Source organism: Plectrocnemia conspersa, unplaced genomic scaffold (genome assembly GCF_051122295.1).
Source record: "Plectrocnemia conspersa isolate PC_06_02 unplaced genomic scaffold, ASM5112229v1 ptg000004l, whole genome shotgun sequence".
Taxonomy (NCBI): domain Eukaryota; kingdom Metazoa; phylum Arthropoda; class Insecta; order Trichoptera; family Polycentropodidae; genus Plectrocnemia; species Plectrocnemia conspersa.
Window position 1 is genome coordinate 210061 of NW_028277168.1, and position 16791 is coordinate 226851.

Below are 16791 nucleotides of genomic sequence, written 5' to 3' on the forward strand. Positions count from 1 at the left end.
CCCGGGGAGTAGTTGGCCGGTCGGTCGGTCGGCCGGCGGCGGCGCTGCCTGACCGAGGACGAGCCGCGCGGAGGAGGCGCGGGGGCGGAGGCTCCGACGGAGGCTCTCCGCCCTGCGCCCGAACATGGACGACGACAGCGACGTCGACCGCGACGTCATCGTCTCCTCGGCTGAGATCCTCAAAGGTATCCTTTAACCTGCCACCACCACTACTACTACCTAGTACTACTAGCGGTCGCCTCGACTCGTATATTTTTCTCGCAGCATAAAACCAATTTTACAATTACTCTTATTTTATATGCTTTTATAAAATTTAAATAAAAGCTTTTATCGCTTATGGTTGGAACCAGGCTTAAAAATTCTTGTTCATTTTGGGATTCTGGGGAAGTTAAAAAAGAAAAAGGTCATCTCCAAAAATGTGTGTAACTAGAACGTACGGTAAGCCTAGTTAGAACGGATCGACACAATCTGACATTTCTTGAAAAGTTGTCCGAGTCGCCATTCCTTATTTCAGTCCCTTAGCAGTCTACCGACACATTTTTCAACCGATAGCCTAACAGATTAAAAAATGTTAAGAATCATTTTAATACACACAAATTAAAATCAGAACAATTGCCCGTTCTCTAATTAAAAAGTAATTTTATTGCAAATATTCATACATTTTATAAGGTTTTTTCTTTTATAATAAGTTAATTCATGAATACGAAGGAGTCAAATTCCATAAATTACCACTCCACTAAAATAATAACAATTGAATATATTTTTTTCTAATAATAAATAATAATCATGTTAAAATCTGTAGATCTATGCCTCGGCTCCGGGCGAAAAACAAGAGCTTCAAGCTCCACTCCAAACTCAAATTAAATATACAAATAATAAAATTAAAAAGCTACTCCGTTACATATCCACCGACTATTAGTACTCAAATAAGATGTCAGATGGCTGCCTAATTTTTACAGTGGGAACGCTTAATAACGAGCGTTCCCACTGCGACGACAACGGCACGATTTTATTGCTTTTGACGTGGATCTTTGACATCTAAGAAGGGGTACTTGATTTTGCACCCTCCTATTGATCTGTTATTTATTATATAGAGTTTTAATATAAAATCCTATCACTGCGTTCCCACTATTAAAATTAATATGTGTATTATAATTTACAACCAATAGATGTCACTACAGCTGGGGCTGGTTTTTAATAATAAAATATGAATTCTAGTAATGATAACTAGACCGGTTTGATTTGCTTAGTCCAAAGTTGTCCACATTGAGGAGTTTGCTGCCTCGATATTGAAGTGCAGTTTGAGTTTCGTTTCATGTTTAGCAACAAAACGCTTTATAGCACTTGCGAATTCTTCGACACCTTCGTCACAATGTATATCTCTACCGCGAGCATATTTTTTTTATTCATTTATAGAGTTGTATGCCGTAGACCCAAACTAGTTTCATAATTTAATTGTATATCTTGATTTTGTTGTATATTGATAGTTTGGAGTTTCTTCCCATTTTTTCTTTCCTTGGTTTTCCTGGCTTGGGAACCATTACATATGTCATTCTTCAAGCACTGGCTACCTGTTTTAATCTAAACACTATATAGAACTATTACATTTTTTGAAAGGTTCTTCATAATTTCGCCAGTTTCTTCTGTTGCTACTTCTGTTGGTGTTGCATATTTTATTTCTTTATTTACTTGGTTTTTTATTTCGCTTTCTGTGTCGTTGCCCTGTATTTCAATTTCATTGAGTTTGAAGATTTCCTCAAGATGATTAGCAAAAGCGTTGGTTTTTTGTTAGTTATATTTCGCCCAATCTCCATTTATCGTTTTGATCGGCGGCATATGGGTTATAGGTCTTTTTAACCTATTCGTTGCATTCCATAAAGAATATTCTGTATCTTTATCTGCTGTTAAATTATTCAGGTAATTATTTAATAAATCTTCCTTTATTTGCTATGCTTTATTATTTAAAACATTTTTATCCTTAAGGTCTGTGCTTTAATGTCATATTCTCCGTGCCCTTCTTTTTTCATTTACCAGATTTTTTATCTCTATTGTGTAGGTATTGTTGATGCCTTATGGGTGAGTTCTTTAGTATTGTTCCAAGATGCTTTTTGTGTGTCCTTAAAATAGTATTCAGCTTCTTCCTCGAATCGTTATTTTGTTTTTAATTGTACATTCAACTTAATGTTGTTTTTCAGTTCTGCTCAGAAGCTTTCCCAATTTGTCGTTTTGTCGGTGAGAGTTGGTCTAATTTCTATTTTAATTATTCATTCACTAATTGCCTCTCAAGGCTCTCTTGTATATCTAATAGGTAGCTGTTTGTCACCTTTCTGGAAATGAAGAAGTCAAGAAGGTCTGGCATTTTTTGTATCAGTGGGCCAAAGGTTGGGTTGCCAGTTGTATGAAAGTCTCGTTTTAATTCCCTTATTGGATTTCTAAGTCCTTTGCCTTTTGTAGTGGATAATCTTGATCCCCAGTCTGTGGGCTTGACATTAAAAATCCTCCCCCCCCCCCTCAGAGTATCTTTCACCAAGATGCTTTAGGAGGTTCAAATATATTTTTTTTAATTGCCCTTTGGCGGGCAATATACAACTCCAATTAGTATATTTTGTCTGGTTGATTTAATTCCTACCATTGTTAATTGAATTTCATCTGTTTGTACATGCTGTTCTTCATTATGGTCAATACTATTTTTGATTACGGTAGCATTCCCTTCTTTTGCTTTATTTTGCAGGTGTAATGTATAATATTTTGTAGCCTCTGATCTTTAGGTAAGATTGATTTGTAAAATATGTCTGAAATATCTTTATAAATATCTAAAAAAACTTGTTGTTCTTCTCTTCTATTCGGTAGACCATTAGGGTTCCATGTTGCTTTTTAAGTGAGTGATAATTTTGTTGTTGACATCTCATTATTTTCTCAATTGCTTCAAACTTTGCCAATAATGTTTGTATTATTTATCTATTTATCTGACTAAGCTGTTCAGACTGGTTTTGTTTTTACTGATTTACGCTCTTTTCGGTTATTTGCCCTGCCCCCCCCCCCCCCCATAAATTTGACCACAAAAATGCATGTTATTATGAGATACTATGAATCTTAATGAAATCGAAATATTAAAAAACGACCATTGACTGGCCAACTTATCATTTGGAAGGGGGAGGGGCAGATATGGCCATTTGCCCCCCCCCCTTGTCATTTAATGAAATACTTTGAATATTAATGAAATCGAAATATTAAAAAATTATCACTGACCGGACAACTTTTATCCCCCCCCCTCCCTCTTAAAAACGCTGAAATGCCATCCCTGATTTCCACTCGCCTTTGTTCCGCATCGGGCAGCGGGGCCGAGCCGTTTCCGAGACTTGAACAAACTTTTTATGAATTGAGACTACTCCCTCTATATCGGTTTAAGGATACGTCATAGCTACATTTATTAAAAATGCTAACGGTGACCCCCTATAGAAAATATCGATACTGTCTAAAATATACTATATAAATTCATCACAAAATATTTATATAACAGTAAAATCTGAAAAAAGTTTAAAACTAACTTGCAACGATTAAATCTTGTAAGACTGTTAACCCTTTATTATATAAATAGAGCAGTGCTCTCCAACCTTTTTATTGCCGCGGACCAGTCAACGTTTGATAATTTTACCGCGGCCCGTAGAGTGGAGTGGGGAGTTTGATTTTTTTATATTTTAGTTTGTTTTGATTTAATAATTTTAATTTAATTGTATTTAACACTTAATGTGCGAAAAGAACGCTAGCCACTAATTATCTGCATCCATCTCCTCACAGAGCTGCTCAAACAGGTGCGAGTTAAGGACGTGTGCTTTGATGTAGCTAATAATTTTAACGACATCAATCAATACGCTGTTAAATTTCGGTGACATTTTTCGGCTTGTCAGCATTTTCCTGTGAATGATACAATGCGTAGATTCACTCTCAGGTGTAACTTCCTTAATCCGAGCAGTTAAACCAGACATTCGACCGGTCATGGCAGCAGCTCCGTCTGTGCATAAGCCGACACAAAAGGACCATTTTAGTTGTCCTGATATATAACCATCTAGTGACTTGAACAGTTCTGCTTGTCGATAAAATTTTTTTTTTTTTCGTTATTTTGATTTTTAAGCAGTGCCCTGGGCAACCCGGTACCATTTGATCCTCGGACCGGTACCGGTCTGCGGCCCGGAAGTTGGGGACACTGATATAGAGTATATAGAGTACAAATATATGAAAATTTACTTATACTTTTATAATTTATAACAATAAAACTTAATATAAATAATAATAAACAAACAAATATGCTTTTTTATGTATTTTTATTTTTGATAAATATTTTTTACAAGAAAACTGTAGTCAATTTTAAAACTACAACTCAATATTATTTGCAATGTTAGAAATTCAACAGTAGGTAAAAGAGTTTGAACTTCTCGAATTGAAAAGACTTCATTATATAATACGTTATTTTTACGAAGAGCGTGCATAACAGAACCTAATTCTTTCACACGTTCATAATATAGATCAACATTTTTTTCAATTGGGTAAATTTATAATAAAAAAATTTAAAAGTTTAATTAACACAGACAAATGTTACAACTTATTTATAGCAAAAATGTGTAACTATGTAGATTAAAACATGTAAAATTTGGCGTTAGTAGAAAAGTTTAGTTCTACACTCGCTGGTGCTATGTCTTTTGATCGTTTCGGAGCCATAAGAGTTCGTTCATAAGAACATATTAAACTTATCGTAGTGAATATTATAATTCATTTTCATTCATCAAATTGTCGACTTACATCTTTGTATTACTCGCAGTGTCGGAAAAGATTTTGTTTTACATTTTTATTATAATTAGTTTTGATATCTCGATGATGAATTTTTTTACCAATCTGCTAGGTAGTTTTGCTTCTTCTCAAAGCTCCACTTGATCCGTCGAGTTTCTATTGCGCACAATTCATAAAATCAATTACCCTTTAAATTTTTTTTTATACATAATTGTATTCCTATGTCACCGCCATTAAGGGGTACAAATAACGATCGTCCACGTTTATGGACACTACCGTACGTCCTCTTTTTCGAAAAATGGGTTTTTAATTTACTTAAATTAAAATTGCTAGGTTTTTATTTTTCTCTTTATATTTAAATATCGTTTCGTTCTTCCCGCATAGGAGTATGTAAAAATGTAACAACCCGTTGACGACGGAAGAAGACTATTCTGCTGACGTTGAACATTGTTTTATTACCAGTCAATTTAACAGGGAAAGGTCCACCGAGCGTAACTTTAGTTAGTAGCTGTAAAATCTGCGACGGAACGCCTTCTCGCCGCTCCTCTTTTGTATTTATTCATTCGCAATTAATTAAACGCCAATATTCTCATTTCAGACAGGCTGTACTTTGCTACACTCAAGGGTAACTATCGACCCGAGTCGACCAAAAACAGCAAATACTTCAGCGTCAAAGACGAAATAGTATATGAGAGCTTCTATCACGATTACGGACCGCACCACCTCTGCCACTTGTACTTCTTCTGTCTCAAGCTCGAAAAGAATCTGGCCAAAGGACCCGAGACTAGAAAAGTCGTCTTCTACACCAGCGACGACAGAAAGCAGAGGCTCAACGCGGCTTACCTGGTCGGCGGCTACGCGGTGAGATCCCGGTTCGACGTCCCTCCCTTTCGGCGTTATCTAATTTCGTCGTCTCTCCCACAGATCGTTCACCTCGGACGCGATCCCAAAGCGGCCTACGAGCTGGTCACCGAGGGCGAATGGGATCTGCTCGCCTACCGAGACGCCTCCGGCGGCTATCCGCTCTTTGAGATCGCGCTCCTCGACGTGTTCGAGGGCCTGCACAAAGCGTTCAAGGGAGGCTTCTTCGACTTTGGAGATTTTAATTATCACGAGTACATGCACTACGAGGTAAAACGCGCGCAGTTTCAACGGAGCCCTAATTGAGTATTACGACCGCGCAGGAAACGAAACGACCTCGTAATATTTAAAAAACGGTCTATTATCAACGCAAAGGCATTATCTCGTCGCGCAAACTGTCAATACCATTGTGTTTAAAAAATTGCTTTCGATTCGACCGTAATTTTCTACGTAAATTTTAACGTTCGAGGCCTTTGTGCCGTTTGCGTCGCCTCGTACGCAGCGCTATTTTAACCTGATGTAAAGTTTGAAAATTATTTAACGATTCCTATATTTATTTAGTAAAATTACTACTGGTTTTAATCTGCATTTCCGCGAGACACGTAATAAACGATAATTATTTAATCGGCCCGTCAACTTCAAAAATGTTATTATTTTGGCCACCGATAAAAATTTTATTTAAATATCCGTCAATTATTTCTTCACGATGCTCTATTTTTATATTAAAAATTGTCACTGTACGTAATATATATGCTATCCGACTTTTACATATTTAACATTTTATTAACCTTCTCTTGTTTTTTATATATGTTTTAATCTAATTTACGAATTGATTCATATACATATAATATAAACAACCAGGCCTTCACATACGTACGAATTATACCATTACCTTTTCTTTTGTTATATTACCTTTGTAATCATAAATATTTTTAATCGTTACTATATATGTAAATAACCTTGCATTTTCTTTGTTTCTTTTATATTTATTTGTAATACTATATTAAATTATTATTTATATATATTGCATCACGCTTTTATGTTAAATCATATTATTTTTTTCCGAGAGAACGACTCCGGCAGTCGTAGCGATCGACGTCGAACGGAGAACTCGATCTCGAATCCTTCAAAGCTGACTTTTCACTCTCGAAAGATATTACGTAGATAAAGAATGGTCGGTTCTGACAGTATGCACCTATTAGTAACCTAGTTTTGTGCCAAAAATATTATGCGGCCTTGGAGCGAGTTGCGCAAACTACGACATATTATATCGAGTTCGCATTACAATAATTTCACAACGCGGTCGAGCGAACCGATAACGGGCTCCGCTGTCGTTCGACGCCTCCTAATACGCTCGTAGGGTTTTAATATGACGCATCGCAATCGACTGCAAAATTTGTAACTCTCGGCTCGCAGAAAGTCATCAACGGCGACCTCAACTGGATCATCCCGGGGAAGATGCTGGCGTTTTCCGGGCCCCACTCCGCCACCAGGATGATAAACGACTATCCGGTGCACGCGCCCGACCACTACCACCGGTACTTCAGAGAGAACGACGTGACGACGGTGGTGAGGTAAGACCGAGTCTACGAGCGACGCTAGACGCCGTACCGACGTTCCGATATTCCCGCAGGCTCAACCAGAAGACCTACAACGCGAAGCAGTTCACCGAGTACGGCTTCGAGCACTACGACCTGTTCTTCGTCGACGGTTCGGTGCCGTCGGACGCCATCGTGGAGAGCTTCAACAGAATCTGCGAGAGGGCCGAGGGAGCCGTGGCAGTGCACTGTAAAGGTGAGCGAATCGCGATCGTCCCCCGCGCGCCGGCAAACTGTCCGTATGATCGCGCGTCTCTCGTTCCAGCCGGACTGGGTCGGACCGGGACGCTGATCGCTTGTTACATGATGAAGCACCACGAGTTCACCGCTCGCCAAGCCGTCGGCTGGCTCAGGATATGCAGGCCCGGCTCGGTCATCGGCTTTCAACAGAACTTCCTCATCGGGTGAGTAGAAGCTAGGTCGCGCCGCTTCGACGATTCGGATTCAACGCTCTCTCTTTGCAGGATTCAGAGCAGGATGCTGGCGGAGGGCGCACAGTATCGGCGTAAACGGGGAGCAACTCGCGTTCCCCGATTCAAATACGGCGTCTACTCCAAAGCGAGAGCGTCCGACTGCGAGAACGTGGAAAACTTCACCGACCTCAACGTGGGCAACTCGAGCCTCGAGGACGTCGAGAACGTTCAGTCGGCGCGTTGCAAAGTATATATATTTTATAACTAGAATTTTTTTCCGGGGACTGAAAACGAATAACGTTAAAAAAGCGATTCGTCGCATCTATATACATCTCGTTTAATGCAACCTTAGGTAAGGTGACCAGACATCCTCCTTTGAGGAAGATCCTTCTAGAACAAAATTTTCCCAAAGTGACTTTCTTTATCTCCCTTAGCATCCTAAAATGACCTTATTTTGCTTCCTTTTGTCTTTGAACAAAAATTTCCGAAATGAGCTTTTTTAGGTCCCATAACGGCTTATCCTTTTTATGATTTTTTTTATAATTTATTGTCCCTTGATATTTTCAGAATCTGGTCGCAACCTTACCTTAGGACGTAGTCTGTTTCGATTTATTTTTTGCGAAAGAAAGTTCTCTTGACGCGTTTCAGTCTCTCCGGTGAAGTTGTTTAATTAATTTAATAAAAAATAAATAAAAGCGAATCTAGGCTCAAAAGAGACGAGATTAGAGCGACGTCTGATAAGGCGGCGCGGGTCAATATTTGGCCGGTTTCGTAACCGTAGACTGAGTGGTGTTTTTTTTCGCAGGACGGAGAGACGTCGTTCGTGAGCCTCGGCTCGATAGTCGAGCCGACCGTCGCCACCAGGTCCATGACGCAGAGGGCCAGGGCGCACGCCGCCCTCGCCGACGCCAAGAGAACGTACGCGGCCAACCGGGGAGAGTGCGCGGCCGCCGAGGCGCCCAAGGCGCCGGGAGCGAAGAAGGGGACGCCGCCCGCCAAGTGCAAGGGCGGGCCGCACTTTCCGCGCGCCAACCTGGCCAGGAGCCACGGGCCGCAGCGCTCGCCGCCCCCGCGCTCTTTTCCGCGCAAGCCCAACGGCGCCCCCGAGCCGCGAAAGCCAGCGGACGACGCCTCGGACTCGGAGCCGCCCGCCATGTCGGCCGACAGCCTCGAGAGCATCCCGCGCAAAGCGAACAAGTCGGAAGAGACGCAAGGCGCGCGCCTGTGTCGCATCAAAGCCGCCAGGAAGAAACCGGCGCTCCCCCGGGACAAGAAATGACGGCACTGCTCCGTCGCCCCCGATAACCCACTAACCGACTAACCGTCGCGGAGACGAAGCTCGCAGGTCGCGGGTCGAATCTCGTTAATTACTCTCGATGCGAAGGAACGCGAACGTCTAACGACGCACTAATCGTTCGAAATTGTTATTTTGTAAAAATATACGATTTTCAAAAATAACAAACTCGTTTCCGTCGCCTCCCTTATCGTCGCCTTCGTCGCGCGTCGAAGGGCCGACGATCGCGCTATCGATCTATTTTCGAATCAGTTTCGAGGCGAGGTCCGGCCGACGCGCACGCTTAGCGCACTCTCTCTCTCTCGATGGCGAAAGCGACCGTCGAAGAGTTCGAGCCGAAGGCGAAGGACGAGGAGAGAGGAGGCCGCGCGTCTCCTTTTTGGCGCCAGGTGAGTGCGGGTCGCGCGTCCGCCCCGCCGTTCGAGTCTATCGCTGACCTCCGAGCTTTCTCCCGCAGAGCTTCGCCGCCGGAGGGTCGCTGCTGGCCACGCTGTCCGCGGGGATGACTTCGGGGTACTCCGCCACGCTGCTGCCCCAGCTGAGAGCCCCCGACAGCCCGATCCCCGTCACGCCTGAGGTCGAATCGTGGATAGCCGCCGTCGCCGCCCTGCCCATGTTCGCCGGCTGCCTGCTGTCCGGGGTGGCCATGGAGCGCTACGGCAGGCGCGCCGCCCACCTGATGCTCGCAGTGCCCTTCGTGATCGGCTGGCTGCTGGCCGGCACGGCGCAGGGGCTCGAGCAGCTGCTCGCGGGCCGCTTCCTCACCGGGCTGTGCGTGGGGCTGCTGGGACCCGCGGGCTCCGTCTACATCGGAGAGATCTCCGACCCGCACGTGCGCGGCTTCCTGCTGTCGGGTATCTCGCTGGGCATCTCCGCGGGCGTGCTGCTCGTGCACGCCCTGGACGCCGCCCTGGACTGGCGCACGACGGCCCTGCTGTCGGCGATAGTGCCCGCGGCCTCCTTCGTGGCCCTCCTCTTCGCGCCCGAGAGCCCGTCCTGGCTCGCGGCGGAGGGACGTCTCGAGGAAGCGGCCGCGGCTTTCGAGTGGCTGAGGGGGCGCGATCCCGCCTCCCTAGCCGAGCTCGAGACGATGCTGTCGAAGGCGCCGATCGCGCGAGAGCCGGCCTCGTCCGTCGCCGAGTCGCTGCGCCGCTTCGGGAGGGCGCTAGCCAAACCGGAGTTCCTGCGGCCGCTGCTCATCATGACGGGCTTCTTCCTGGCGCTGCAGCTGACGGGCGTGAACGCGCTCGCCTTCTACACCGTGTCGATCATGGCGTCCACTCTGGGCGACGGCTTCGACGAGTACGCGGCCACGCTGACGCTGGACGGGGTGCGCCTGGCCGCCTCCGTGGCCGCGAGCGTCCTGCTGAGGACGTCGGGCCGCAGACCGCTGGCGCTGTGGAGCTGCCTGGCCACCGCCGCCTCGCTCTTCGGACTTACGGCCGTCCGGTCCCTCGACGTCGGCGGCGCGTGGGCCCCGCTCGCGCTGTTCGTCGGCTACGTCGTAGCCACCACCGCGGGCCTCGCGCCGCTGCCCTGGGTGATGACCGGCGAAGTCTTCCCGGCCGACCTGCGCGGCGTGGGCTCCGGCGCTTGCACCTGCGTCAACTTCATCGCCTTCTTCGTCGTGGTGAAGACGGCGCCGGCCGCGTTCGCGCTGATGGGCGTGGAGGGCGCCTACGCTCTGTGCGGCTGCGTAGCGCTGCTGGCGGCCGCCGGCCTCTACGCCTTCCTGCCCGAGACCCGAGGGCGCACGCTGCAGAGCGTCGAGGAGGGTTTCGGCCGAGATCGATCGGCGGGTCGGAGAATGTCAATTGACAATTGACTCGCGTCTGACCGAAATCCTTGACTGAATTATTAGTAAGCCGCCGCGGGGAAAATAAAAAACGCAAACAGTTCTCGATCACGCTTTATTTCATGCGCGCGACGCAATTTTCTTTCGCTATATAACACATTGTAAATACCTCATTTTGTAAATATAATTCATTTATTTTTGTACTAACATACTCGTCTATTATTGCCTCGTGTCTAATAAATAACGTTAACGATTGTAAATATGCGTATAATATACGGTAACTCTCTTTGCGAGCGGTCTCCGGGACTTCGCGAAAACTTAACGAGTGTAAATGTATATAAAAATATATGCTCCGCTGTAGGGCGCGCGCATACGCCGCTCGCTCCGTTCGTATAAATTAAACGCGCGTTACGAGCGCGCACGATAAAACAGAAGAGACGCGTTACGTAACTAGCGCAAAAGCGACGTCAAAAAATATGTATTATCTCCGCGTACGCGTCTCTTTTGTCTTCCCCTCGCGCCCTGCTTCCCCGACTACGCCGCCCGCGGCGCTCGGCGAATCCGAAAGGCGCCGCGACGCTCGCCGCGAACAATCGGCGATGTGTAAATTCTTACAAAAACATAGTAAACATCGGAAGACGCGTCCGGCCGGTTCGCGCGCGAGAGGCGATAACGAGCCTTCGACCCGAATTTCGGCCGGTCCCTCTCTCAGGCGCCCAGTTCCATGTCGGCGTCGGAGAAGCAGTCCGCGACTCGGCCGCCTCTCGACCGCCCCGGTCCCAGCAGTCCGGAAGAGTCCAGCAGTCCCAGCGCCGCCGAGTCGACGAGCAGAGAGCCGCCGCCTGAAAAGCGAAAGAGGCGATCGTGAGCGTGCGCGGTCGATTAGCGCGGCCGTATTCACGTTTTCGCATATTTCACTGCGAGACAAATTTCACACTTCACACAGCGAGAGACGCTTTTACGGTGACCAAATTTTGAAAATAACAAAAGAGAACACTAAAAATTAACAGGTAATTATTGCTGCGGGAGCTGAAAATGGTCATTTCGAAAGTAAAGAGAAATTGCTACGGGAACTCGAAAAAGGTCTTTTTGGAAATTTTTGTTCAAGGAGAACTTACGGTCACCTAACTTTTATGCTAATACGCAAACTATGGAAGTAAAATATTTTAAACGAAAATATACGACACCTTGGGCGAGGTCCATCATGGCGCCCTCGTCGGACAGCATGGACTCGATGGCCGCTCTCTGCGCCTCGTCGCCGTCCAGCCGCAACCCCGACGAGGGCGACGAGCACAGCATGGGGTCGCCTTGCGCGATTCGACCGTCTCGGGGGTCGTCTTCCATCAGATCTTCCATCTGCGACAGGTTGAGCGCGGACGAAGGGTCCTCGGCGAGCAGCAGCGAGGGCGGCGGAGACAGCGCCATGTCGGGCAGCATGGACGCGTCCAGCTGCAGGCACCCGAGCGCCGTCTCCGCCGACAGCCGAGACTCCTCGGCGGGCAGGGAGCTTCCGTAAGCGATCCGAACGGGCGCTTCGGCCGCCGGAGGGGGCGGTGGCGACGCTCCGGACCGATGCGAAGCGGGCTAAACGGAAAGATTTTTTTAATCGCCTCGCACTCGAAAATATGCATTGCCGTCTTATTTCGATATTATATAAATTAAGAGAAGAGCGTCGAGGTGTTTCGTTTAAAAAAATATGTTTATACAAAATCTTCGCGATCAATTAGCACTCGCCGTTCTCTTCTAAAAAACGGTTTACTAGTAAAACGTCCCAATTTTGCGCGTCGCGCGGCTAATGGACCTCGTTTTTCTTCAATTAAAGCCTAACTACGTTCGCAACTAAAGTCGCAGCCATCTCTCCCGAATTTCGGCAGAACGTCATTTGGCCAGAAAAATGCATGTCATTTAATGAAATACTATGAATCTTAATGAAATCGAAATATTAAAAAAACGACCACTGACAAGCCAACTTTTGCCCCCCCCCCCAGGATTTTTTTAAAATAAAGTGCCCGATTCTAAACCAGAAATTCACATTTCTCAAAGAAAATCTATCTCAAAAATATGTAATTTCAGTGAAATCATGTCGATTTACCAGTGAAAATATAATTTATCTGGCAGATGCTAGTAAAATTATATGATTTCAACTTTTCCATGCGCAGTAATATATACATTTACATTCGATGTATGAATGTTACAGCAATTCAGTTATATTATATTTTCACTAGTGAAGTCCAAATACATTTTCACCAGTAGATATATATTTCTTCTAGCGAAAATATAATATAACCGATAGGCGCTAGTGAAATTTATGAAACTCAATTTGACAGTTGCGAAACGTCAAACTCAATCTATGCGAAGTGCAAAATACAAACTAAGCCTCAGAGGAAAATAAGCGGAATAAGTATAATCAAACCTCGCATATTGCTTCATAGTTTGTCTGTTTCGATATTATAATAAGTTTTAAATGTACGAAAGCTATCATTACTGATTATTGATTACTACGGACTTGTGATATGAGAGAATCGGTCGAAGTATATTCAGACTGAATTTTGGCTAATGAAAACGCTGAGCGTTTCCACTGCAATCAACCTCCCCCCCCCCCCTATAAAATTGCTGAATTTCGGGCCCAAAAAAACAAGCGCTCCCTCGTATTTTTATTATCAAAAAGTTCTTTGAATAAATGTTTTAATATGAGATTCGTTCGAATATAAATAATAAACGCGACGATTGAGATTATTTCGAGTCGATAAAAAGTCGAACGTTACGAACACTTTCGCGTAGACGCGAGACGAGTCTATTTTTTAAAATTGTAATAAAGAACAAGCACAGAGATAAATCTTTCGTTATCTGGACGTCTCGACAAAGAACGAGCGAGTACATATTACTACATATAAAATGTGTAAAAAAAATCTTTTTTTATATTAATTTTCATTTTCATTCAAAAATATTTTTGGCCTAGTATTATTAATTTCTGTATGGTTGTTAATAGTCACCGTTTTGTAAGGTGACCAGATTTTGAAAATATTGAAGGACACTGAAAATAAAAAGGTCATTATTGCTGCTGGAGCTTCAAAAGCATCACGGAAATTTTTAAAGGAGGATAAAGGAGGACAAACCTCCTCAAATGAGAAAGTTACGTTTTTAAACGAGACGGTTGACAAATTTACTCTTTAACGTTCTTCGAAAATGTTTCCTGTCGAGTTACGGCAATTATCGCGTCCACGAAACCGTACACGTGTATATATATACAGCGGAACCTCGCTTAACGAGCAAAACAAACTGAAAAAATAACTCGCTTAACGAACGTCGTTTCGCATAACGAGTCCCGAATTGTGTCAAAACAGATCTGCAATGAGACCTGTGATCGTAAAATATTTAACTAGTACTTGTTGAGCATTATCGTATTTTACATAGATTCATATCGGAAAAATTGTTTCGCAATGAATTATGATCGTTAAGCGAGGTTCCGCTGTACGTAGATTTTTACTTATCATAAAACTACTTACCAAAATTGAAACGTTCGTTCATTTCGGGCGAATGCGTAAAACCCGTAAGATCGAAAATTTTTAATCAGTCAAACTCGCGGACCACTGTAAACTTTTTTGCGGCTTGATCAATTTCGAGGATATTCAGCGACCCGGGCAAAAGTGGTCACCTCGGAAATTTTTCGTTTACGGATTCTAATGGGAGTTAAAAAAAGTCACACCTCGGACATTTTACGAAGAAAATTTTTCGAGGCGACCTTTTTTAACTCCGCCGGCATCTCTAATCGAACAAAAATGTTCGAGATGACCTTTTTTATTTTTTGTCGGGGCCCGCATAAAATTAAATTTTATATTTTTGTCCCACACCAGCGATCGAGTTCGACAGGCCTGGTTTACGCAATTACGATATTTTTTGATTAAATACTAGTTTAAACCAGAAATGGGTTGGGATTTGATTCAACGTGAAATCGAAGGATCTCCCGATGACGTTCGAATAAACTGCTGCGTCGTAGGTTTCGCGAAGTTGCGATATGAGATTTTTTATCGAACGGACGAAGACAAAAAAGAGCCACTCACCGCCGAGTAGGGGTAGCGCGGCTCCTCTCGCGGCGGCTGCCACTGCAGTTCGTCCGCGGGCGGGCCGCGCGGCCCGGTCGCCCGCTCTAGCTCCTGGATCCTGAGGAGCAGCTTCCGGTTGTGCAGCTCGGTCTGGCGGCGCCGCAGCTCACCGCGCTTCAGCTTGTCCACCTCCTCCCGCAGGCACTTTATGTAGTCGACGCTGCTCTTGAGGATGGTGCCCTTGTTGGGGCGCACGTCTCGGATCACCTCGTAGAAGGGATCGTCCGTCTTGGGCAGCAGCGCGCCCAGCTCCTTGATGCGGTCGTTGATGTTGAAGCGGCGCCGTCGCTCGATCATGTTGTGGTTGTCCTTCTTCTGCCGATCCTTGGCCATCGCGTGCATCTCGGCGTCGCTCAGCGGCAGAGATTCGCGCTTGATGCCTCCGGACAGCTCTCCGGACAGGTCCAGGTCGCCCATCGCGCCGCCGCTCTCCAGCGACAGGATGTCGTCGAGGAAGTCGTCCGTCTGGGGGTGAGATTTGAAGCGATCGGTCGCGAGAAAAGTCGAGAGATAAGCGAGGGGACTCACCTCCGAATTGCTGGTGGTGACGGAGCACATCTCGGGGGAGAGCGCGCCGGAGCCGGACGCGAAGTCGCAGTCGGGGCTGGGAGCCTGCGCCGGCGGCTCGGGCGCCGGGAGGGTCCGCGGAGGGCATTCCTGAAAGGCGAAGAGATCGTCGTTTAGCACTCGTTCGCGATTGCGATCGCGACTCTCCGGTCTCCACCCACCTGTCTGGGCTGGAAGGATTCGCTCAGGTACTGGCGCACTTGGCTCTGCTGCTTCTGGATGACGTGGTACCTGGTGGGGTTCTCGAGGGCCGTCCGCACCTGCAGCACCTGCGGGGGCACGCGAAGGGCGGCGGGCGCGGGCGGCGCGTCCCTCTCCCTCTGAGGCGTCCCGGGAGATCGAGCCTCGGCAGCTTCCCTGCGGAGTTGCTCCTGGGCGTGCTCCCGCATCAGCTGCTGTTTGAGCTGGGTGCGCGACGTCGGCGTCAGCGTCTTGAAGGTGGGCGGGCTGCAAAGGAGCGAAGGAACGTTAGGGGTTTAGGGCGGTCGGGGACGGAACGCGCGGAAACTCACTCCTTCTTGTTGACCACGATGACCAGCTTGACTTTGCGCGGCCCCTTCGTCATGGCGGCGCGGGCCGCCCCCGGGGGCTGGATCTCGGGGCTGCGGCGAGAGGACGGGCGGTCCTCTCGGAGGCCGATCCGCCACTGGCCGCCGGCGACGAGACGAGCGAGCGAGCGCCGAATCGCGCGGACGGTTACGTAACTCTGCGCTCGAGCCTTCCCGCTTTCCCGCGGCCGCCGACTCGGAAAAGCGGCGGCCTTCGACTGCGAGCGGCGGGCGAGGAGGCCAAGAGGCGCGGGAGGCGCGGGAGGGGTCGCCGTCTTCTGGCGGAAGACGGTCGTTATGCAATGATAAGGCGAGCGCGGCCGTGGGAACCTCCCCACCGTCGCTCTCGCTCTCCGTCTCCGTCGAGCGGGAGGCCCGCGGGCCTCTCGACGGGGACGACCGGAGCCGGCGGCCGTCGTCGCCTCACTGGAGCGCCACCGAGATCCGAGAGGGGCGAGAGCTCCGGCCTCGGAGAGCGGGTCGCGAATCTCGGCGAAGGCCGCGCGGGCCCTCGGGCGAACGCGAGCGGCGACATCAGCTGACTTTGACAGTCAAAACAGCGATCTGTCAAAACAGCGCCGCCCAGCTGACGGCGGGAAGGGGCGGGGGCGGCGAAACGTCATTCTCACCCTTGCGTCGCGGGCGCGGCCCTGGACTTGAGCTCGTAGTAGTAGGGCGCGGGGCCCCCGAAGGGCGGCGGACCGGCCGCCGCCTCCTCCAGGGCCGCCATCAGCGCCGCCCTCTCGGCCTCGTCCATCGGAGGGCGAAGAGGCCGCCGCCGCGCCCGACTCCGCTCCCGGCGGCCCTCGCGTCGACCGAATCGCGGC

General features: G+C 47.4%; 3 protein-coding genes across 4 annotated transcripts; 2 read left to right on the forward strand and 1 right to left on the reverse strand.

Annotated features, from left to right (window-relative positions):
• The first annotated feature begins 43 nt into the window (after nucleotides 1–43).
• Nucleotides 44–9119, forward strand: Cdc14 (cell division cycle protein 14). Its single transcript, XM_088185168.1, has 8 exons — nucleotides 44–185; nucleotides 5384–5646; nucleotides 5710–5916; nucleotides 7063–7220; nucleotides 7280–7440; nucleotides 7510–7648; nucleotides 7709–7904; nucleotides 8463–9119. Exons 1-8 carry the CDS (start codon nucleotides 125–127, stop codon nucleotides 8934–8936), a joined length of 1659 nt encoding a protein of 552 aa, XP_088041294.1. The 5' UTR covers nucleotides 44–124; the 3' UTR covers nucleotides 8937–9119.
• Nucleotides 9120–9201: 82 nt separating this feature from the next.
• On the forward strand, nucleotides 9202–10953 carry LOC148235523 (facilitated trehalose transporter Tret1-like). The gene is made up of 2 exons (XM_088185172.1): nucleotides 9202–9340; nucleotides 9409–10953. Exons 1-2 carry the CDS (start codon nucleotides 9257–9259, stop codon nucleotides 10774–10776), a joined length of 1452 nt encoding a protein of 483 aa, XP_088041298.1. The 5' UTR covers nucleotides 9202–9256; the 3' UTR covers nucleotides 10777–10953.
• Mitf (transcription factor Mitf) lies at nucleotides 10845–16786 on the reverse strand. Of its 2 annotated transcripts, none has more exons than XM_088185169.1 (6): nucleotides 16594–16786; nucleotides 15578–15863; nucleotides 15378–15506; nucleotides 14808–15314; nucleotides 11934–12330; nucleotides 10845–11588 (listed from the first exon to the last, which is right to left on the reverse strand). In XM_088185169.1, exons 1-6 carry the CDS (start codon nucleotides 16719–16721, stop codon nucleotides 11455–11457), a joined length of 1581 nt encoding a protein of 526 aa, XP_088041295.1. In that variant the 5' UTR covers nucleotides 16722–16786; the 3' UTR covers nucleotides 10845–11454. The 2 variants fall into 2 exon arrangements, with proteins under 2 accessions (XP_088041295.1, XP_088041296.1); XM_088185170.1 differs by having other exon boundaries at nucleotides 15929–16786.
• Nucleotides 16787–16791: the final 5 nt, after the last annotated feature.